Source organism: Papio anubis, chromosome 15 (genome assembly GCF_008728515.1).
Source record: "Papio anubis isolate 15944 chromosome 15, Panubis1.0, whole genome shotgun sequence".
NCBI classification, from domain to species: domain Eukaryota; kingdom Metazoa; phylum Chordata; class Mammalia; order Primates; family Cercopithecidae; genus Papio; species Papio anubis.
The window spans coordinates 12,397,898-12,422,205 of record NC_044990.1 but is presented as its reverse complement, the minus strand read 5'-3'; the positions used below and the strand labels follow the sequence as shown (position 1 = coordinate 12,422,205).

The following is a 24,308-nucleotide window of genomic DNA, read 5'->3' as shown; positions in this document are numbered from 1 at the left end:
ACACATCCAGTAGTGAAACTACATATGGTAGTTCTATTTTTAGCTTTTGGATAAACCTCCATTGTCCTTTCATAGTGACTCTACTAATTTACACTCCCACCAACAGTACACATGGTTCCCCTTTCTCCATACCTCGCCAGCATCCATTTTTCCCTGTCTTTTTGATAAAGCCATCTAAACTGGGATAACATATCTCATTGTTTTTGATTAGCATTTCTCTGATGATTAGTGATGTTGGGCATTTTTAAATATACCTATTGGCCATTTGTATGCCTTATTTTGATTCATTTTATTTATTTATTTTGAGATGGAGTCTCACTCTGTTGCCCAGGCTGGAGTGCAATGGCATGATCTCTGCTCACTGCAACGTCTGCCTCCCAGGTTCAAGTGATTCCCAGGTTTAAGTGATTCTTCTGCCTCAGCCTCCCAAGTAACTGGGATTACAGGCACACGCCACCACACCTGGGTAATTTTTGTATTTTTGTAGAGATGGGATTTCACCATGTTGGCCTGGCTGGTCTTGAACTCCTGATCTCAGGTGATCTGCCTGCCTCGGTCTCCCAAAGTGCTGGGATTACAGGCGTGAACCACAGTGCCCAGCTGTGCCCTTTTTAAATCAGATTTTTTGTGTATGTGCTACTAAATTGTTTGGGCTCCTTATATATTTTGGTTACTTATCCCTTGTTGGTGGATAGTTTGCAAATATTTTCTCTCATTCTGTAGGTTGTCTCTTCACTTTGATTCTTTCCCTTTGCTGTGCAAAAGCTTTTGGGCTGGATGTAATCCCATTTGCCTATGTTTGCTGTTGTTGCCTGTGCTTTTCATGTCTCATACAAAAATGTTTTGCCCAGACCAATGTCCTGAAGCATTTCCCCAAAGTTTTCTTTCAGGAGTTTCATAGCATCCAGCTTATACTTGAGTCTTTCATACATTTTTATTTGATATTGGTATATGGTGAAAGATGGGGTCTAGCTTCATTATTCTGTATATGGTTATCCAGTTTTCCCAGCACAATTTACTGAAGAGACTGTCCTTTCCCCATTGTATGTTTTGGTGCTTTTGTTGAAAATGAGTTGGCTCTAAATGTGTGGATTTAAAGCTGGGTCCTCTATTCTCTTCCAATGGTCTATGTATCTGTTTTTATACCAGTACCATGCTGATTTGGTTACTATGGCTTTATAGTCTATTTTGAAGTCAAGGTAGTGGGCTGCCTCCAGCATTGTTCTTTTTGCTCAGAATTGCTTTGGCTATATAGGGTCTTTGGGGGTTCCATATATATTTTATGATATTTTTTCTATTTCTGTGAAGAATATCATTGGTATTTTGATAGGGATTGAATTGAATCTGTGAACTGCTTGTCATAACAATATTAATTCTTCAAACTCATAAGCATGGAATATCTTTTCATTTTTTTGTGCCCTCTTCAATTTCGTTCATCAGTGTTTTATAGTTTTCCCTGTAGAGATCTTTCACATCTTTGATTCAATTGATTCCTAGGTAACTTATATCATTTGTGACCAAAAGCAACAAATCTAATTTTTAAAAATCAAACCTTAGTAAAAATTACCTTAGCAATATCTTACTACATTCATTCTTAGATCCTCCAACAGCTTATGCTAAACATAATTTTACCTTGGTGGCAAGGGCTTCTTTGGTTATTTGGCTGTTTTCTTTTTCCCCTCAACTAATGCTAGGAAGTTATCTGTTATATAATTTTGTTTTTAATTATTAACTGATATTTTATCATTTTATACAGCATATTTGTAAAAATGTTTTTAATCAACCAATTTAGGTAAGGTTATTCTTTTCCCCCAAAATGAACACCATTTTGCTGTATACACTATTTATTCAACAAACATAGATTGAGGACCTACTTGGGTACTCTAGGGTATATGAAGATGAATATGACAGGACCCCTAGACTTCAGAATATTTAGTGGTATGTACATTATTTATTTGAACCTATTTAGAAAATATGCAAAGTTAAAAATATATATAAATTACCATATAATTTCAGACGAAAAACAGACTTATTATTGTTTGTGGGGGAGTCCAGGAAGGTTTCCTGAAGGAAGTATCATATGACCTGAGCTTAAGTGTTAAATAGACATTGAACATGTGGGAATGGAAGTTATTCTAGGCAAAGAGAAAAATGTTGAGGAAAGTCATATAGGTAAAAAGATGTAGACAGCCAGATTAGAGAATCAACAGAAGTTAAGTCCTTCGAGGACATGGCCGTAAAGAAAATTATGGATGATAGAAATAAACTTTTCTAGTTTTTTTAAAGGCAGTAAACAGCTAAAATGTGAAGATTTGACTTTGGATCTTATAAATTTTGATCCCGTATCTTCAAATATTACTACATCAGATACATTCAAACAATATTTATACTGGATCTGTATCTCCTATGAAAAAGGGAGCATTTAAATGACATTCAGAATCAAGTAACATTCAAGAATATAACTCATTCACTATCCTCAGCAATGGAGATGTTATCTCAGATAGGAATATTTTGAAAAACCTGAAGTGAAATAAGCCGCTGAATTTTTAAAAAGATAACCAGTTCTTTCAGGCTAAGAAAACTGAAGGCCAAAATATGTTATTTTTAAACTTGCAGCTACAGTTTAAGCAGAAAGAAATGACAGCACATTAGTCATATTATGTAGTAAAATAATGGCCCTAGGGTGGGGTCATTATAAATGATGACATCTTTGGAATTCTTTGACTAGTGCTGTAAATTATCTCTATGCTGTACTAAGTAAGTGTTAGAGTATAATATTTTTTATATCTCTGGATTGCAAGGGATTAGCAATAGCTTTACAAAGCAACTAATTTAGGAAGAGTTAAAATGAAGAGCAGACTGAAGTTATTCACGGCGGCTCATGGTATTAAACTTTATACACTGGCAGAGGCAGTAAAGAATTTCAGGCAGGTATACTGGCATAGATCTTTAAAATCCAATTTGTAATACATATCCAAAGACACTCACAAAGACATTTTTAAAAAAGACAAGAAATGCAATAGAGGAAACGAAACATTTCTAAGTAACACAATTAGAAAGTAAGAAGATAGAATATTTCTAAAAGTGATCACAGAGATCACAGAGTCTGTCAGGGAAAAACATCTTCAATTTGGAAGTAAACAGTTGCAGAATGAAAATAATAAAAATTCAAGCAAATAATTTTTATTAGTGTGGCTATAAAGAGTCTATGTTTTTTACAAAGATTTTAAGCCCTGGAATAAATCGTGTAGACTTATGTTTTCCTTTTTTTAACCAAAATCAACAATGTTCTGGATTTCTAACAGATAGATGTTAGCCTTGCATGAAGAGGAAATCCAGAACAAAAAATAAAAATCATTCCAAGTTATCTGGATTAATAATTTTACAAGTTTATGAATTTTTGTACCAAACTAAAAGAAATGAAAAGGTTAAAGAGGTAGCATAGACAAGATTCTTACACATTTTTACTGCAATGCTGGCAACAGTGGCCTCTGAGAGATATAACAGCTTTATAAAGCTTAGTAATGCCCACACTGACGGCATTTTAAAAATATGTCATCAGTCCAAAGAATGTAAGTTGGCTGGCTATTGTCAACAGATTGCAGAATAAAGAGAGATGGAAATAACTCAAACCAAACACAAGATTGCATTTAATTATGTGAGGCATTATTTGAAGGGCTCTGATTTTGTGCGCCTGCAAATCCTTTCAGTTTAACCAAAGCATAACAACAAATACCTGAAACTTACCTCAAAATATTACTGACTTTGAAATATTTTTAAATTAAAGATGGGCAATGAGATGTTTTAAGAATGTAAAAATGATGGGTAGCTTGTGTGCTTATAAATGAATTTTTAAGTTATATATTCTAAAAGGTGGTTATTTTCTCTGATCTGTTGCTGCCAAAACCCATTCAAATTCATTTGGCAACAATGTTTATGATGATAAAATGGCTCCTTTATTGTAACCCATGGTATGCAAGACTGATTATGTACACTCTGTCTAGATTTTGAGGTGGCATTTCCCATGTCACTTTGCCATCCTAGATTCTGTTGAAAAGGGGAAAAAAATGAACCCAAGTTTTTCCCATTTTGAAGACTAATCCCTTTCCCTTTAAAATAATTTACTTAGTTTTCTTAGGATATTATGCTTTGCAGCAGTCCATATAAGGACAGTTTCACTTTTTAAAAAGTTTAAACTTAAGACCTATGTATTTAAGTTTTCAGACCAATTTGAAGTTCCACTAGAGAAAAACAATCATTTAAAGGTAAGAACTAATGTTGCACTAATATTTAATATCCCACTTGTAAGTATAAGATAATAGTGTGGGGTAACTATGTGGACAGCCATAGGGAAAAAAATAGAAACTATCCTTAAAACATTACCTACCATATCAGCAACAGTTTTTTATTTCACATTAAGCTCTCAGAACCTGAAAATCCAAATGTCTTAGCATTTGGTTTTACAAAAAACCACAGACTAGATGGCTTAAATAACAGGCATATATCTCATAGTTCTAGAGGCTGGGAAGTCCAAGATCAAGGTGCTAGCACACTTGGTTCTTGGTGAGGGCTCTCTTCCTGCCTTGCAGACTACTTCTTGCTGTATCTTCACATGGCAGAGAAGAACCTCTAGTGTCTCTTTTCCTTTTTTGAGATGGAGTCTCACTCTGTCGCCCAGGCTGGAGTGCAGTGGTGTGATCTTGGCTCACTGCAACGTCCACCTCCTAGGTTCAACAGATTCTCTTGCCTCCACCTCCCAAGTAGCCAGGACTACAGGCGCATACCACCACGCCCAGCTAATTTTTTGTATTTTTAGTAGAGATGGGGTTTCACTATGTTGGCCAGGCTGGTCTTGGCCTCCCAAAGTGCTAGGATTACAGGCGTGAGCCACCGAGCCTGGCCTCTTCCTTTTCTTATAAGGACACTAATCTCATCATGGGGGCTCTACCCTCACAACTTCATCTAAGCCTCATCACCTCCCAAAGACCCCAATTCCTAATATCATCACATTGGGAGTTAGGGCTTCTATATATGAATTTTGGAAAGATACCAATATTTAACACCAAGTATACAAAGTCTGAAGTTCCCTTAATTTATTTATTCTCCAACTTTACTGTATTCCAATTCTTTCAAGTCTAAGGTATATCTGAATTTTATGTATTACATATAAATAGAACTTTTAGTTGAATAAAATAGGGGATACTTTTGGGAAAACAAAACATAACATTATTAAAAACTCATTATAAATAAATGTAGCAGGTTAATATAGTTTAGAACACAATTACATAAAAGTATTCGTCTTCAAAAGCATTTTCCAAACCTTTCCTCTAATTTTTTGACACAGAGAGGGCAAATGAACAAACTGAACAGTCTTTGCTAATCATTTGAAAAGATTTTTTTTTTTGGGAAAATAGAGAATTTAAATGACAGATTTGTTAAAAATTGTAATATAAACCTGCCTATAATATGCTTAAAAACATGAAATCGAAGAGTCAACTATTATTACTTTTAGCACTGTATTGTCTTCAATTCTTAGGATATGTACTAATTTCCAGATGAGTGACTTGATTAGAAAGGGATGACACTGAATCTGAGGATTACTGATAGCAAAAAAATGAAGCTTTAATATTGGGAGAATTCTGTGCTTCATATCAGCAGTAGCCTTATATTAGCAGACAGAGTACCACTATAATCACTTTATTAATTTGTCAGAATAAACATTTAGAATTATATGGGAGTCACGTCTTAATGTATTTATAACCATTTTCAGCATAACAGAAAGTAGAAAGAAGAATCAGTGTAACGTTGCTTCTGAGCAGTGTCAAAATTTTTGCTCCTTTTCCTAAAGAAAACTTAGTAATTCCTTTCTATTTCTTACACTTCTTTCCTTCGTTTTTTTCTGTATCGTTCTTTATTTCCTTCTTTCTCTCTACCGTACAGATAGGCTGGTATTTTTTTAATTTCAAAAACTAAGTACAAATAGTTCAAAGCAAGCTGGGAAAAATATCTTACCAACAGGGCCATATTTTAAAAGAAAGTATATAAATGTGCTTTAGTAATTTATTTTTAAATTTTATTTAACAAGCATTTATTGTACCTAATACTTTCCAGGTACTCTTCTGTTTTTAAAATATTGACTTATTTAACCTTAACAACCTGTGAGGCAGATATTACTATTAGATCATCCCCAATTTATAGATAAGGAAACTGAGGCATAGAGAGGTATGTACCTTGCAGGTAGCTTGCTCACAGTCACAGAACGAGCAAGTGATGGAAAGGAAGATAATGAGTGAAACCTTGGGAGACATTGGAAACTATTTTTTTCCTCTTAAAGTATTACTTTGTTTCTGTTCTATAAATGAGACTGCATTTCCACCTTTATTACAAAACGACTTTTTACATTTGGCTTTTTACAATCTTAAATGGTTTTTATTCTCATGAAATAGTTTATTAGTTTAAATTACATGGCAGCTTACTCCCTTGTGCTTCTCTGTCATTGCCCTTGAGAATGTTCTGATGCACAGAGAAGGAAACTTTGAGCCAAGCTCCTACCACTGTACTCCAGTCTGGCCGACAGAGTGAGACTCTACCTCAAAAAAATAGAAAAAGTTTGTCTCTTGTAGACAGTAGATAGTTGGATCTTGTTTGCTTTTCTAAATCCAGCCTGACAATCTTTGGCTTTTGGTTGGAGTATTTAATCTATTTACTCGTAATGAAATTACATTTTAAGCGTCCCTCATCTGAAAATCCAAAATTGAAATTCCCCCAAATCCAAAACTTTTTGAGTGCTGACATGAAGTCACAAGTTGAAAATTCCACACCTGACCTCATGTGATGGATCACAGTCAAAATGCAGATACACAACACACAGTTTACTTAATGTCTCCAAAGAGACCCTCCCAGCCCCCTTCAGCTGTGAAATATCTTTTCCACATATGCCCCAGATTTCCTCATGCAGGTGCATCCACAAAGGGTAATAAAATGGCACATGTCAGGCAAGACACACCAATGGCAGGTTACCCATGATGCCCTACATGAGGCCAAGACCTACATGTCTTACTCATGATGTTGTTTTGTTTTGCTTATTCTCTTCTCTGTGGTATATTGTTGAGAATGTAAAAAGATCTGCAGATACCCTTATGAGTAACAGTAGTAAAGAAAAGAAGCAGCATTTATACTTATCTATAGTACAGAAAGTCAAGCTATTGAAGAAACTGGATGGTGGTGGTATAAGTGGAAAATGTCTTACAGAAGAGTATAGTGTTGGAGTGACCACCATATATGACCTGAAGAAAGAGAAGGATACATTGTTGAAGTTCTGTGCTAAAAGTGATGAACAGAAGTTAATGAAACATAGAAAAGCAATGCATGGAGTGAAATATGAAGTACTTGAATGTATTGAAAGAATGGAACCATCAGTGTCACTGTGAATAACATGCCACTTCATGGTATGCTGAACATGAAACTTGCAAAGATCTATCACGATGAACTGAAAATGGAAGGTAACTGTGAATATTCAACAGGCTAGTTGCAGAAATTTAAGAAAAAGCACAACATTAAGGTTTTAAAGGTTTGTAGTAATAAACCATCTCCTGATCATGAAGCAAGGTAGAAATTCACTGATGAGGTTACCAAGGTCATCACGGATGAAACTCTGATACCGGGACAGGTCTGTAATGCTGATGAAACATGACTGTTTCGGCATTATTGCACCAGAAAAACACTGACTACAGTTGGTGAGACAGCTTCAATAGGAATTAAGGATGCTAAGGACGGAATAACTGTTCCAGGATGTGCTAATGCAGCAGGCATGTGTAAAGGTAACCTTGCTATGACAGACAAAAGCTTACATCCTTGTTGTTTTCAAGGAGTAAATTTCTTACCAGTAAATTATTATGCTAATAAAAAGGCATAGAGCATCAGGGATATCTTTTCTGATTGGTTTCACAAACATTTGGTACTAGTGGCTCTGCTTGCTGCAGTGAATCTAGACTGAATGCTTAATGACTGCAACATTTTGGTACTGCTTGATAAGGATTCTGCTCATCATCCAGCAGAAATTGTCATCAAAAATGTTTAGGTCATATATTTCACCCTAACTGTGACATCATTAATTCATCCATGTGAATCAGGCATCACATATTCTGCATGAGTCCACTCCACAGAAATGGCTTCAGTCCATTTCATCAAACTGCTATGTTGTGTCAATAAGCTTTCTATGCACTATTCCACTTTTAAGAACTGATGGCCCTTGTACATTTGGGTTTTTTTTCAACCAACGGTTGCATGCTAAGAACATCTTCCAAATTCTGTTAGAAGACTGAAGAGGAACTTGGTCAGTTTTTGAGGAGTTTGCCATGTCCTCTTGTTCTCATTTCTGTTTTCTTCCTCCAAAAAAAATTACTTCCCCTACTTTTGGCTCATTTATTTTTCTATGGTATATCACCGGCTGGTATTGGAGTTGTTTTAAATTTTACCTTCACCTAGCATTACTTATCAACATGATAGTTATATTCCCAAAAACTATATTGTAAAAGAAAGCAGGGATGAAATATTGAAGACCTGACAGGAAAAGCAGGTTTAGGAGAGGAGAGTTATAGTGAATCTAAAACAAAGGCTGATGGTTCATTAAATAAATCAACTAATGGCATTTTAAGTATTTTTAAATAGAAAAAATTGGCATTGTTCAATAACTAGTATTCCTTCTTCCTAACAAACGTTTTATTTCCTTAACCTACTAATCACATAAGATTCTTGTGAATATGTTTTTGCTTCTTATAAATAAAAATTGTTAAGAAATATTTTTTTCTTGGATCCTCATGAAATAAACAGTGCTTTTAAGTTTTATTAGTCAGTTACCTTATTTAGCTTAGCAAAATTGAAGAAGAAATGCCAGTGCACTGTGATATATTCTTAAAATCCTTCCAAATGCATTGTTGCATTTATTTATTTTTCTTTTTTTCTTTTTTTTTTGAGATGGAATCTCGCTCTGTCGCCCAGGCTAAAGTGCAGCAGCATGATCTCGGCTCACTGCAAGCTCCGCCTCCCGGGTTCACGCCATTCTCCTGCCTCAGCCTCCCGAGTAGCTGGTACTACAAGCGCCCGCCACCACGCCCAGCTCATTTTTTTGTATTTTAAGTAGAGACGGGATTTCACCGTGTTAGCCAGGATGGTCTCGATCTCCTGACCTCGTGATCCGCCTGCCTCGGCCTCCCAAAGTGCTGGGATTACAGGCGTGAGCCATCGCGCCTGGCCGGACTAAATGCATTGTTTTCATTCAAAACAACTTAATGCCAAGGCATAAATGACCACAGCAGAACACTGCTCTACCCTAAAGCTTTCACATTCCAATTGCTTTCCTTTGGCTTGTTTTGTCTCAGTTTTCTATATTTCTCTCAAGGTTACATTACAAAATTATCTACATATACTTGCTTTTCCATATATTTTACCTCCTCTTCTCAGGGCCCTGTTTTGTTGTAATTTTTAAAATTATCTTCAAGAAAAATTACCCATATTTTTACAAACATAGTAGCCTAAATTCCCACATTTGTGAAAAAAGTACAAATATGTAAATACACATATGTAAAATTTTGTACAGTAGGAATGTTTATTGGGGAGACAAAACTGAAACTGACACAAAGTGTTTAATAGAAATTTGCTTAAAGGGATCAAATTTCATCTGGCATAGGAACATATTTAAAAAAGTGGGGTTGACACAATAGATACATCTGTGTAACCCAACCATCAAGGCTGACAAACTAAATCCACTTGTTTAGTAAAGTTAATGACTAATTCTGACCAATACATGGCCAAAAGAATAAGTAAACACTATATCATAAGAGCTGAAAAACATCTGCTGGGAAATGACTATTTTTGTGAATACTTAAAAGCCATATAAATGTATTATTATATTTTTATATTTTCTAAAGTATTATTGGCAGGGCTCAAATTAGTAAACTTAAATATATTTCAACATTTTATTAAACATTTAAAATATTTTATCCATATCAAGCATCAGGGGCTTAAAATGAGCTATTCTAAAAAATGTATTATCTACATCAATACTCTCACTTTAAAAGATTATAATTTATTCATATATGAAATATAAAAATTATCATTAGAACATGTATTAGACTTAAATTGATTACAAATAAAAAATATTAATCTTGTCTGTAATCCCAGCTACTCAGGAGGCTGAGGCAGGAGAACCACTTGAGCCCAGGAGGTGGAGGATGCAGAAAGTGGAGACTGTGCCACTGCACTGTAGCCTGGGTGACACAGTGAGACTGCGTCAAAAAATAATAATAATAATACTTAATCTGACAACATAATAATAAATTTAGCTCATCACAAAACAGCATGGTCATTAAAATGAGTTTAGCAGAATAGTCAAATGTATTTCCAAAGAATAACTTAGTATAAACTATAGGTAGTTTGAGATTTAAAATGTGGCAAACGAAAAGATTTGAAAGTCTGAGAACTGTTAACTCAAAAATAGGGCAGTATAAAGGCTACAGAGATGCAAATACCAATGAATGACAAAGAAAAGAAAAATTGGTCCAATACTTAGTCAAAATGTGACTATTAGTACTATTAGGCTAAAATTAAAAGTATTAATAAGTCTATCCATTATAGCAAATATACTGCCAAAAAGCTCTAAGACACCTTTAACAGCTGAATCAATTTATTTCTTATTTCTTCTTAGACAAATGCTTTTTGCCACAAATATTCATTATACATCTACTTACATACTATGTTCTTAGAAAATAAGAGAATAAAATCAGAAAAGGAGACTTTCACATAATAATAGGAAATATTTTTGAAAGAAAATCTGATGTGGCAATCCTAATCTAATTACTGTATCAAATTCAACCAATTCTCAGTTGAAAGTAAACTAGAGTATCATTTCATAAGAGTGTTTACTGATGAAATTAGCCAGGATGAATTGTAATGTTAACAGCCATGATAAATAAATGTCATAAAATACTTATTTTAGTCAACAGAATAAGGTTGTTTAATAATTGTCTTAGTCCATTTTTTTTTTTTTTTTTTTATAAAGGAACACCTAAGGCTGGGTAATTTAGGAAGAAAAGAGGTTTACTTGGCTCAAAGCTCTACAGGCTGTACAAGCAGCATGGTACCAGCAGCTGCTTCTGGTGAGGGCCTCAGGCTGTTTCCACTCGTAGGTGAAGGGGAAGGGGAACCTGCATGTGAAGAGATCACATGGTAAGCGAGGAAGCAAGACAGAGAAGCAAGAAAATCGATAGGAGGGAGGTGCCAGGCTCTTAACCAGCTCTGGCAGGAACTAACAGAGAACTCACTCATCATTACTAGGTGGGCACCCAAGCCATGTGTCAGGGATCCACCCCTATGCCTGAAACATCTCCCACTAAGCCCCACCTCCAACACTAGGGATCAAATTTCAACATGAGATTTGGAGGGATCCAACAAACCAAATGATAGCAATAATGCTCCCAAAACACAGCAGGTATATGAAATGTAGCATTACTAACGAAGTGTGCTGTACATCTTATCTGCCTGCTTCGTTAGTGACTTTATTATAAGACAGGTTTAAAATGAGGCAAAGAACATGCACCTTTCGGGCCAGGCACAGTGTCTCACGCCTGTAACCTCAGCACTTTGGGAGGCTGAGGCAGGCGAATCACGAGGTCAGGAGATCGAGACCATCCTGGCTAACACCGTGAAACCCCGTCTCTACTAAAAATATAAAAAATTAGGCGGAGTGCGGTGGCTCACACCTGTAATTCCAGCACTTTGGGAGGCCAAGGCAGGTGGATCACCTGAGGTCGGGAGTTCAAGACCAGCCTGATGACCATGGAAAAACCCCATCTCTACTAAAAAAAAACATACAAAATTTTAGCCAGCAGTGGTGGCACATGCCTGTAATCCCAGCTATTCAGGAAGACTGAGGCAGGAGAATCACTTGAACTCGGGAGGCGGAGGTTGTGGTGAGCCGAGATCACGCCATTGCACTCCAGCCTGGGCAACAAGAGCAAAACCCCGTCTCAAAAAAAAAAATAAATAATACAAAAAATTAGCCGGGTGTGGTGGCACACGCCTGTAGTCTCAGCTACTAGGGAGGCTGAGGCAGGAGAACTGCTTAAACCCGGGAGGCAGAGGTTGCAGTGAGCTGAGATCGGGTCACTGCACTCCAGCCTGGGCGACAGAGCAACACTCCATCTCAAAAAAATAAAACAGAAAAAACCACCACCCCAAAAAACCCCCAAAACGAAACAAAACCATGCACCTTTCCTTGATTTAAAGGATTCCTCAGTAATTATCCAAATACATGGTACTAGCCTATTAGGGAAATACTATGGTTTTAAAACAATTGTTATCAATCTTTTTTTCTTCTTTCCATGAAGGCTCATTCAGGGTAAGGGGCAGAGTGGGAGAAACTTAAGTCCAGTAAACAAAGTAACAGTGATTTAAATAAAACTGAGAACCAGAAAACCAACTGCTTTCTACATTTTAGAAACTGATTATCACAAACATAAACTTATCTAACAATATCTGTATTTCTATTTGTAGCAAGCATAAGAGTTACAGTGTGCAGCACACTTTAATAACTGTGATTTAATTACTGTGTCAGTAAAGGCAGTGGCACAGTCAGATTTTGACAGAATTGAGAAAAGTCCTGCTGAAAAGATGAGACAAGATCTGAGATGATCATTTTTTACAATGTAAGCACTGTGTACATTTATAAATTACATGGTAGGGAAGGGAGTGAGCTGGGGGTAGAGAATTCTGTAAAACAAGGGAACTTGAAGAAATGCGAAAGACTGAAAAAACCTGGCATCTTCCAAAGGGTAAAATTAGTATATTTGTTTACTTTGTCCTTAATTTTAGTCATTTCTAATTTAACAGCTAAAGAACAATTACTTTATAATAACTGAAATATTTAGTATACTTGGTATTACAGCACCCTCTATCACATGATCATATACAGAATACATTTCTATGAACTGGCTGCTTTAATCTGTGAAATTTCATTTATGTAGTTCTCTACTGGTTCTAGGGTTTAGTTTACTACTTCCCATCCACGGAGTCAAAAGGACTACTAACTTGTGCAGGCTTAGTATCACCAGTATGATTTAGTACTGTCTCTCTACTATAATAGCAAAAAGCATTATTGACAAAGCAATCCTGCACTCTAAATTATTCCAGGTGTAGTCCTAGTACCAATAGCATCAGAATCACCTGAGATTTTATTAGAGCTACACTTACCCAGCTCTATCCCCAGACCTTCCCTCCCAGTTATAATTTCTGGGGTTGAGGCCCAGCAATCTGTTTAAACAAGCCTTCTAGAGAATCTGGATGCCTGCTCAAGTTTGAGAACCACTATCATAGGAGAAACACAATCAAAGAGCGAAGTTAACATGTGCTACCTAAAATCTAAAGGAAATTTGTTTCACTATGTATTTTGACATCCGCAGCACCATTCCAATGAAACACTGAAAGTAACAGTACTCCAAGCTTACAGGAAAATCTAGGTTTACAAAAAACTCATTAAAGGAAAATGTGTTGATTTTGCTAACTTTGGGGGAATTATTTTTCCTTTCTCTTATTATCTAAAAGAAACATGACATGCAAACGAAACTACATTTAGTCTGAGCATTTCGGAGGCTACCTTTCTGAAACTTCCATGGCCTATTTTAAAGCAAATTACTACATTCTGCTTCTCGATGGGTTCCTAACACATACACAGCAGGCGTTTACAACAGCGCTTTAATAGGCGAAAGGAAACAAAAGCTTTTACAGCAGAGGCCAATGTAAGCCACAAAGCTAGTGCCATCTTCCTACTCGGCAATTAATACAGGGTCCCAGTCCTCACAGATTAAAGAACTGATATGGGGAAGACTGGGAATGACCCAGCAACAACGCATAAGGAAGCAAAAAATAAAAGGAAACCGTTTCTTCTGGACTTAAAACTAGAGAAAGAACCCAGTTTCCGCTCCATTTTGGGTTTGTAAAGCTGCTCCTACAAGCAGCTTCCGCTTCAGAGTCGCCGCAAAGTCCCTCCCGCGCGGGAACTCGGCGGGGCGGAGACTCCGGTCCCTCCCCATCCAGGGCGGGAGAAAGGAAAGCAGGGGCCGCGGTTTCTCTGGAAGGTTCCGAGAGAAGAGCGCGTGCCACCTCGCGGGTGGCGGGAGACTGGGCACCAGATGGCGCTGCCGCACCGAGAGCCAGAGCCTGGGCCGCTGGGGAGACGGGAAGAGGCGTCACCGGATCCCTTCCTTTGCGCTCGTTGCCGGAAATGCGCGCCGCAACTAGCCTCTGGTCCCGGATATTAAGACTTCTGGAGGGTTCCCGCGTGAGGGCGTGGCCAGAACCGGAACCGAACGGCGACCGACGGGCCTCGGAGCGGAAGCCCGGGGCGACGCCAGCGGGCCCTAGTTGCTGGTGCGCGCGCCTCGTCTTGGTGGGAGCGCGAGGGGCGGGGTCTTGCCATGCGCTTGCGCACTTTGGGGACGTAGGTGCCGCGGGCGTGTACGTCTTTTTCCATCTTTGTACGTTTGCTAGGCGGGTAGGGCAGCAATGGTGGCGTAATGGGTTTTGTTTTTAATCCCGCCCACGGGGTTTGGGTTCTGGCTGTGCGTCAGGTTTCTGGAAGGCTTTGTGGAAAGTTAATGGTATAAGAGGCAAAACTGGATCTGTACTTTTTTCTTAGTCCTTAGCGATCCAAGTGCAGTCTGGGTGCGGTCTCAGTACTAAGATGGACCAGCCTTCCCCTCTAAATCTTAGTGAACCGGCTTGATCCCCCGGTCTGTTCATCTTTAAGTGTTTATTCCGAGAAGGTAGGGGTGTCAAAAGGAATAAAAAGGGCACACAGACAAATAGACTATTCGTGTGGAACCAAAAAGATTTTAAAATTATTTAAGAAAGCACGTCTTCGTGTTTTTTAAACTTTTTTAGGAAACGATTTTCTTAGGGAGTTGTGTCAGTTTTTAATTTTTGTCAATACACAGTTTTATATTCTGTGTTTTGTGGTGTGGCCTTGGTCTTTCATCACATTTAACTAAAGGAAAGCCTCTTGTGCAGATGTGTTACAAAGGAAAATTTTGTCACTTTTTCACTTTTAAATTTTAGACGACCATAGTAGTTTCTGAAAGTGCGTTGGCTTTGTTTTTAGATGCTGCAAGGAAACAACCAAGTGTGTTGCAGAATTAAAATCTGGATGAGTGTGCATCCGCCCTGTTTAATTTTAAACTAATTCTAAAAATGTCAGCTGTGCAAAGTGCTCAGTTCTCCTGGAAAATTTCTTCAGCCTTGGTAAACACTTTTATCTGGATTTCAGAGCTCTTTGCAGTCCATGGCCTATATAAAAACAATACTTGTAAAAGTCAGAGGGAAAGGAATACAGGCATTCAAGTAGATGTTTTGAAAGAAACAGCAGTGGACCGGATGATATAAGAAAGATTGTCCGAAATTGCCAAATAAGTGTATTTCATTATTTTTTGCTAAAACCTTTAGATAGCCTTGGTAGTTGGTAGTGGAAAGAACACTGCTGTGACGTGAGGAGTACCATGGCATCTGTTTATGTAAAAGCTAAGGGGATATTGCAATATCATTAAAGATTGGTCAGAAATGGGGCAAGAAGGAGGCAAGATACCCAAAGGGGAAGAAAAGGGGAAAATGTTGGAAGATACTAGAAAACGTGAAAGAGGTCAGAGCTGAAGCTGTAATCTTGGAAGAGTGATCTGGAAGATTGCAAAATAGCTTTTAGACCCTAAAATCAAATGTGTGGAATAAAGAATCAGTTTATTTCATCATTGCATACTTCAGCTTTGGCTATACCCCATTGAGTTGCTTACTTTTTTTTCGACTTTCCCATCTTTGTCTATATTGTATATAAACAACCTTAAATTGAGGGATTGCTTCATTTTGCTACCATTATACTATTAAGTTACACTAACATAGCTCTTCACAGTTTAAAGAATACACATATATTCAGAAATAGTGGCATTGACTCCTTTGCAAATATCTTCAACTCTTACCCCTCACTTTTAGCACTTGCCCGGCAAAACTCAAACCATGGATGAACCCCTGCGTGCGTTTGTCTTTTCTGAGCTTGGGCCCAGCCTGGTAACTGTTGGGGGGACTAGTGTGATCTCACACCTAAATTGGCTCTGCATATTGATCAGCTCTCCTACTCCTTTGCTGTACTGACTTTACCCTTTCCTTCTGTAATCCAAATATCTCATTCTTTTTCCTCCTCAAATTATCAACTTCCTCCTCAACTAATGACTTTGCCTCACACTTTATTGAAAAAAGAATTGTGAGCATAAGCCAAGAATTTTCGTTTATTCCCACCATCAAATCTATTTGTGTCGGCACTCATCAAACATCCTTGTATAGTAGTCCCCTTTATACATGGTTTTGCTTTCCATAGTTTCAGTTACCCACTGTCAACCGAGGTCCAAAAATATTCAATGGAAAATTTCAGAAATACAAATTTTGAATTGCTAGAAGTTGTAAGTAGTGTGATGAAATCTCATGCTGCCCCTCTCTGTGCCTCCCAGAACGTGTGTCCTCCCTTTGTTCAGCATCCACTATCACGGTTATCACCTATCACCATATCAACGAGCTTGGATTCAAGTAACCTTTATTTTTCTTAATGTCTCCAAGGCCCAATAGTAGTGATACTGGCAATTTCGATATGCCAAAAGAAGCCTTAAAGTGCTTCTTTTAACTGGAAAGGTGAAAGTTCTTGCCTTAAAGAATCTCCTAAGGTCACTAGGAACCAAGTGGTTGGTAAGAATCAGTCTTCTATCTGTGAAATTATGAAGAAATAAAAAGAAATTCGTGCATAATATATTTAGGGTAGGGTATTCTCTGAAGTTTCAGGCATCCACTAGGTTCTCGGAACATACCCCTGAGGCTAAGGGGGAACTACTATAGTTTAAAAGGGTGACAGGTCTTTTTATCAAATGCCAACACTTACTACTTTTAGTCTTTAGTTTTAGCCATTAAGTGGGTATATTTTCAAAACTTTTGCGTATTTTAAAACTAAGTTGTTTGTAATTGAGTTGTAGAAGTTATTTACATACTATGCGTATGCCTTTTTTTTTTTTTTTTTTTTGAGACTCCTTTTTTGTCAGAAGTATACGTCGTGAATATTTTTCTACCAGTCTGTGGCCTGCTTTTTCATGTTCTTAATAGTATCTTTTAAAGAGCAACTTTTGTTTGTAAGTTGTATTTTTCTAGGGATTTGTACATATCCAAATATTCATTAGCATAAAGCTGTTCATAAAATCCTCTCATTTCTAAGATTCACAATATATCTTATTTATGTTTATGATCCGCTTAATTTTTAGTGTGGCACAATAATGGTTGATAGTCATATTTTTCAAAATGGAAATCCTGTTATTCTAGTAGCATCCGTTAAAAATATCATTTTCTTCATTGAATTACCTTGGCACCTTTATTAAAAATCTACCGATCTTCTGAATTTCTATTCTATTCAATTCCGTGGATAAATATATCTGTTCTTAACCCAGTCCTACACGGTATTGATTACTGTAGCTTTATACGTCTCAAAATCAGATAGTGAAAGTATTTTTTTCCTCAAAATTACTTTAGCCATTCTAAGTCCTTTGCATTTTAATATAAATTTTTAAATTGTCATTTCAATTTCTAAAAACGTTTGCTGGGATTTTGAATGGGATTCTGTTAAATTTATTCATCAACTTGGAGAGAATTGACATCTTAAAAATACTGAGTTTTCCAATCTATGAACATGGCATATGTCTCCTTTTATTTTGATCTTTAATTTCTGTTTGTAATTTTCAGCATACAAGTATTGCGCATACAAGTATTGCACATACATTAAGTTTCTTCCTACACATTTCATGGTTTTTATTCTAAGTGTATTTTTTTAGTTTAAGTTTGTTGAATCATTTTATTTCAGTTCTACAATTTTCTTATGTATAGATTCTGCATCTCTAGTATTAATAAATTCAAGGCCGGACGCAGTGGCTCACGCCTATAATCCTAGCACTTTGGGAGGCTGAGGCAGGCAGATCACAAGGTCAGGAGATCGAGACCATCCTGGCTAACATGGTGAAACCCCGTCTCCACTAAAAATACAAAAAATTAGCCCACCATGGTGGTGGGCACCTGTAGTCCCAGCTACTCGGGAGACTGAGGCAGGAGAATGGCGTGAACCCAGGAGGCGGAGCTTGCAGTGAGCCGAGATTGTAACACTGCACTCCAATATTTGGATCATCTGTGGATCTTGTTTCCATTATCTTTTGCTTCTGTTTCCTGATATGCCCAGAAATTCTTTATGAAATGTTGTCTTTGTTTATGAAAAACAAAAACAAAAACAAAAAAAACTGGGCTCTGAGTGGTGTTTTTTCTTCTATAAAAGATTTACTTTTGCCTCTGTTAGGAAGCTAGGCTAAGGACAGAGCACCTTAATCTAACTTAATCTAATATGGAAGGGAGATTATTTCAAACTGGTTTTCAGACTTTGTTAGGTCTGGCCTATTTCAGGTTCGTTCTTACTCTTGGGGGTGGTCCTTTCTGTGTCCCAGCTGAAAGCCGAGGTGTCAGGCCTTCCCTCTTTGGTGGGCCCTGAACTCCCATTTTTATTTTCTCGGCTCGTGGACTCCTGAAAGGAAGCTCTTCTCAGCTTGTCTGCTTCTTAGTTGCCATTATCTGTGTAACTTCTCAGCCTTTGAAACAACTTCCAAATTGTTGAATACGGTAAGGGGAAAAGAGTCAAATATGGGCAGACTTCTCTGCACCCTTCTTTGGGATCTTGCCCTCTCAAGATCCTTTTTGTATTTTACTCAGATTTCCCTAGTTCTGCACAGTTCAGAGGTGGGGTCTATTTTTTTAAAAAACCCTCATCATCTGAGAGTCTTGATGATAATAAAGATAGGCTCTTTTTTCTGAACTAGTGTCACTAGTTTTTGTTTCTAAACATCAGAAACAACACAGAAGACATGGAAGTGACTTTCCGTCTTACTTGGAGGTGTTTGTGGGACCTCCTGGTGGTGATAGCCCCTTGCCACAGATGGGTTCCTAGGCAATGCCCTAGTTCTCTTTAGAGTTGTCCTGACTCTGTCTTCTGTATGGGGAAGCACCCTCTGTTCCTTTTGCTGAGAGATGAGGATAGTTCTGTTTCCAGGCAAGCCAAACATGACTATGCTGTAGCTGTAAATTCAGTCTGTCACCTTTGGTGCTCTTAAAATACAAGCATATGTTCCAGTCAGACAAGAAGAAATATATCTTTTCTTTTCTTTTCTTTTTTTTTTTTTTTTTTTGGTGCCAGTAAAGAAATACATACTTCCCGGCCCAAGAGTGGATTTGATTTTTTACCATAATTTCAAGGAATGATTATATAAAACATTGCCCACAGGTCTGTGAGTGTACTGTAGAAAGATCGAATGATCAGGATTTAATCCAAGACCCCTCACTTTCTACATGGGTGTAATTGAGCAAGTTATTTAACTTTTCTGAGCCTCAGTTTCCCTAAAGTGTCAAATAAGATATCTACTTGCCAAGACTGGGTTTTAAAAAGTTTGTTTGTAAAATGTCTGATACATAATGGGTTCTTTATTGTTTTTAAAATTATACAAAAAAACAGTTTTAACTTCAAGGGGCAATGTTAGTCATAACTTGTCTGCATAGCAGCAGTATTTAGGAAGCCACAACATTTCCAGATTTCTGCTCATCACTTAGTTTGTTTTATTCAGTAAACATTGACTGGACTCCCACTAAATGCTGAACGCTGCACTAGGATGCAAAACCAGTGAAACAATAACCTGTCTCACAGCTATGTAAACAACTTATTCATTTTATTGAAAGCCATGATCAGAACTGTTCTGAAAGTTTTCTCATCTGTAGTGTTCAAGTCGTGGTATTTGCTCTCTGCCTGCTATTTAATGAATCCTGAAATTGTTTTTATAACCTAAAATAAAATTTTATGATATGATAAAATAACCTAAAAGAAAATCTGATTAAAAAGTTTATTTAATGTAGAATAAAATTTAATATAAAGCAGCTCTAATATGAATAGCAAGGGAATTTTGTTACTAACCAATAGAACAATATAATGAGGCAGTTTCGCTAAGACTGTATGACAAAATGGAACCTGAACTCTGCTCCAGTGTATTAATAATTAGTGTGACTTTTACAGAGATTGGAGGGTAGGCTGTCATCAGACATCACAGGGAAGTTCTGTTCCATAAGCTGGCAGAAGCAATTTCTTCTTTCTTTAAAGAGGAAAACCGTGTTTTATAGTTGAGTGTTCATTAAAAGAGGTATCTACTAGTTTTTCCCTTTTAATCCTGCTTTTCAGATTGTGCTAGCCCAGAGAGAGTTGTAAACCCCTTGAATATAAGACATTGGCTTCTGTTTTTATTATGTCAACTCATATGCATCTCTAATGTTTGTCTAATTTTTATCCTACCAAGAGAGCATAATCATTATGCAGTAAATATGGACTGAGTAATATTACAACATCTCAGATTCAGGAGACTCTCCCATGATAGGAAAATATATTTCAGAATCAAATACTCTTATTTCCTGAGCTTCATTTTCTTTATTATTTTTTATTCATTTTCATTTTCCTAACTTATAGAATAAACAAATGCAGCTTGGAACAGTTAAAAAGTTTCTTACAGTTATTGATAATAAAACAGTCCAAATTATGTTACACTAAATTTTATAAATTCCTGGCTTTAAAAATACATATGATGTAATGGCATGTTAAATAACGGCCAATACTATTTAGTTGTCTTATTTTCCATTTCTGTTTTGCTTCACCGTCTTACCGTTTTATCTTCAACCTTTGAATCTTCAGTACTCTTAACTGTATCACTGAGGATTAACAATCCTATATATTTAATTTATTTACATGCACACACAGAAAATGAAATGTCACATCTAGAGTAGCTTTCCCGTAACCCAGCTCTATTCATGTCCCCAAAATCACCGATGCTCTTATTCCAGATCATCATGAGGACTAGCTGGGGTGTTAAGTCTGACATCTGTGTGTTCTATAAGGGATCACTCAGTCCTCTTCCATTCCAATAACTTAAGTATAGATTTTTGGACTGTCATCTCGCCTTTTATAATGTGCTTAGATGGAATCAGTAAAACAAATGTGCCTTTTATTTCCCTGAATGGGGTTATTGTAAAGAAACAAGAAGCCATAAATAAGGGTGCAAATTTCCCTTTATCCCCAAAACAAAAATAGTCACATTTGAGGACTAGAACATATTTACTTCAGCTTTTGTGATAAGAGAAAGAATGTAAGTTTTTTATGTTCAAAATAAAGTTGACCTTGGTGCAAAACAACCAATATGTTTTAAGAACTTTCTCCTCCTTTGAAGCAGGCCTTTGTTATATCTCTAATTAATATAATTAAGTTATTTTGAAAATCAAAATAATTAATTGATGTTTTTGTTTCTCATCTGTTCCTGGAAGTTGTGTTTTTAAGTTACTAAAATAGAATTTTATCTTTAATTGATTGCCTTTGATTCTCTGTGATAAAACTTAAAACACAAAATATCTTTTACTTACTTGTATCGATCTGAAATTGTTATAGTTCAAGAATATTTGTATGCAACTCTTCTAAACTTCTTTGAAATCATCAATATAAGTTTAAATGAAGACTTGGGGCTAAAATTTCCAGTGAGTGCTTTTTTCACTTTTGTTTTTATTTTTGGCGAGTCGTATTCAGATTTATGTAATGAAGAAAACCCCTTTTGGTTCTCCTTTTTTTTTCTTTTTGAGACGGAGTTTTGCTCTTGTCACCCAGACTGGAGCACAATGGTGTGATCTCAGCTCACTGCAGCCTCTGTCTCCTGGGTTCAAGCGATTCTCCAGCCTCAGCCTCCTGAGTAGCTGGGATTACAGGCACACACAACCACACCAGGCTAATTTTTGTATTTTTAATAGAGATGGGGTTTCACCATCTTGGCCAGGCTGGTCTCGAACTCCTGACCTCAGGTGATCTGCCTGCCTCGGCCTCCCAAAGTGCTGGGATTACAGGCATGAGCCACTGCACCCAGCCCAGTTCTCCTTTTATTATGTCCAGAATTTGGACATAACATCTTCTTTCATCAAGAAAACGGTACATTTTCATTTGTTCTACTTTTCATCTTTGGGATTAATGTTTCATTTGTCATGAATAGTTTGGATGGTAGATAACCATAACTTGACTGGTAAAAGGAAAATACGTTTTTATAAAATAATGTTAAACCAGGCACAATCGTTAATCTCATAGTGCTTATACTAGACACTTAAATTAAGAAGAAGGTAAATATATCCAAAGGCTACTGAAATGTTCTATAATAATTGTAATAGTGTTTCCACCATGTATTCTATATATAAAAATATATTAGAAAAGGTTCCTTTTCTCCTGCTTAATATTGTACATGATCACAAAATACACGTATGAAAAAACAGCCTGTGGTTTCAAATATCTTTAAAACAAGGATTACATGACTAAATGAAATATTTGATAAACAAAAAACCTTTTTAAAAATGTTGAATTCCAATGGCTACCTGTTGAATTACATTTAAAACCAGACAGAAAATACACACTTCTTTCTGTCCTACTTCTTCAACTATTTTCCCTGTCTGGTGCATAACATTCTTAAACTGCATAGAGGAAACTTGACACAGAGCAGTGCGTCATCCAGTTAGTTCATGTGGCTGTCACTGAGCTTGAACACCATGCCAAAGAAGATACTCTAAAGGTCTGATAACTCAAAATAATATAATTTGTAAAGGCCTAATATTTTATGGTAGGAGACTGTAGGACATAAAATAGACATTCTATTGATGAGAAATCTGAGACTGTAGAAAAAGTGAAAAGTACACCCAGCTAACAAAAAGAGTGATTTCAGGGTTGCTAATAGACTTTTCTTGCTTGCCCCAGAGCATTCCTATTGTGATATCATCACTCCACTTACCTCTATTTATTGATTAGTTGTCAGTTACTTTTGAAAAATCCTAAGCACAAAGTTCTGACCAGTCTTCTGATGAACATAAAGTAAGTATAAGAGATGTCCTTCCTTTCTAGGAACTTTGAGAGTAATTGAAGAAAAGAGGCACATTCATGTAATGGGAAACACCTTATGACGACGTGTGCTATGAGAGCAGAGAAGAGCATAATAACATTCAGCATTTGTTAAGAGCTGAACATGTGCGTAGAGCTTTATATCCAGTCTTCACAGTCATGATCAGGGTGGCTGGGGAGGTCTCCATGGAAGAGGTGCTCAGGTGTTTGAAAGTTTTTTTGACACTAAATATGAGGAAATTGTAAGCAAAGGCTTTGGTTTAAATTTGCATGTGATCTTGCCATGTACTTCCTAGCCTTTTCAATTTATATAAGCATAAATCCACTTATTTACCAGATGTAATAACTTTATTGAATGTAAACAACTTGATAGGTGAACAACAGCAAAAAAAGAGCTTTGTTTTTTCTTTTTGTTGTTCCTTCAAATATGTGCAAGGAATATTTCTTCTCTACTTTGAATGATTTCTCAGGTGGGTGCCATAGCATTTCCAATCATTTTAAAATAAAACATCCTCTGGTTACCTTTTGGCACAAGAACAGTTTCATTTAAATATGCAGAACTTTCAGACCATTTATAATCACATAGCTTCATAATCTTACCTAATTTAAAGCTGCTTCCCACTGCTAAGGCCTGCTATGGGCAGAGAGGCCTGTGGCGGTTGGCTTCTCTTTTGCTTTCCTATCTTGCTCTATTGCTCCTCACCCAGTCTGCTACCTGCAGTGTCTCATCCTCCAGGTTCTTACCATGTAGAAAAGACTGGGGGAAAAGACCCAGGTTTACATGGTCACTACTCTAACAATCTGGAACTGGCATTCTTGGGGCTTTGACTGATTCTAAAAGTACGTCTTTATGTTCCTTTGTCTGGAATCTCCAGTGACACAATTCTCAGATTGGCCTTTTTCCCACTGGCCACTTAGGACTTCAGCCAACATTTAGCCATGGGCGACTGATATATTCGCCTCACCCAGGTTCTTTCTGTTGGGGTCCCATTGCCCCAGCCCCTTTGGAGAAATTTTCTTGGCTGATTTCGTCACCTGGAAGGTGCCTATCTGATCCACAAGAACCACTTGTACTTCCTTGACCCAGTTTTATGTGGAAATACAGTAATTGTCTTACAGGACCACTGCTGCACTTTAGATTCCTCATGTCTGAATCAGACACCAGACAGGAATCAGATTAGTTCATAATGACATGAGATACAAATAAACAATTGCTCGGAAGTACATTTTTATACCCATATGACAT

At 36.9% G+C, this 24,308-nt stretch overlaps 1 protein-coding gene across 2 annotated transcripts in view; it reads left to right on the top strand.

Moving 5' to 3' along the window:
* STARD13 (StAR related lipid transfer domain containing 13) overlaps positions 1 to 24,308 on the top strand; it is a 553,194-nt gene that overhangs the window by 103,073 nt on the left and 425,813 nt on the right. Inside the window, exon 1 of one of the 2 annotated variants that reach the window (XM_021929381.2) lies at positions 14,439 to 15,294. The exons of the other annotated variant lie outside the window; for it this stretch is intronic. Coding sequence (XP_021785073.2) covers positions 15,244 to 15,294 — 51 coding nt within the window. The 5' untranslated portion in view covers positions 14,439 to 15,243. Of the gene's footprint in view, positions 1 to 14,438; positions 15,295 to 24,308 lie in introns of those variants that run through there. 2 annotated transcript variants of the gene reach the window in all.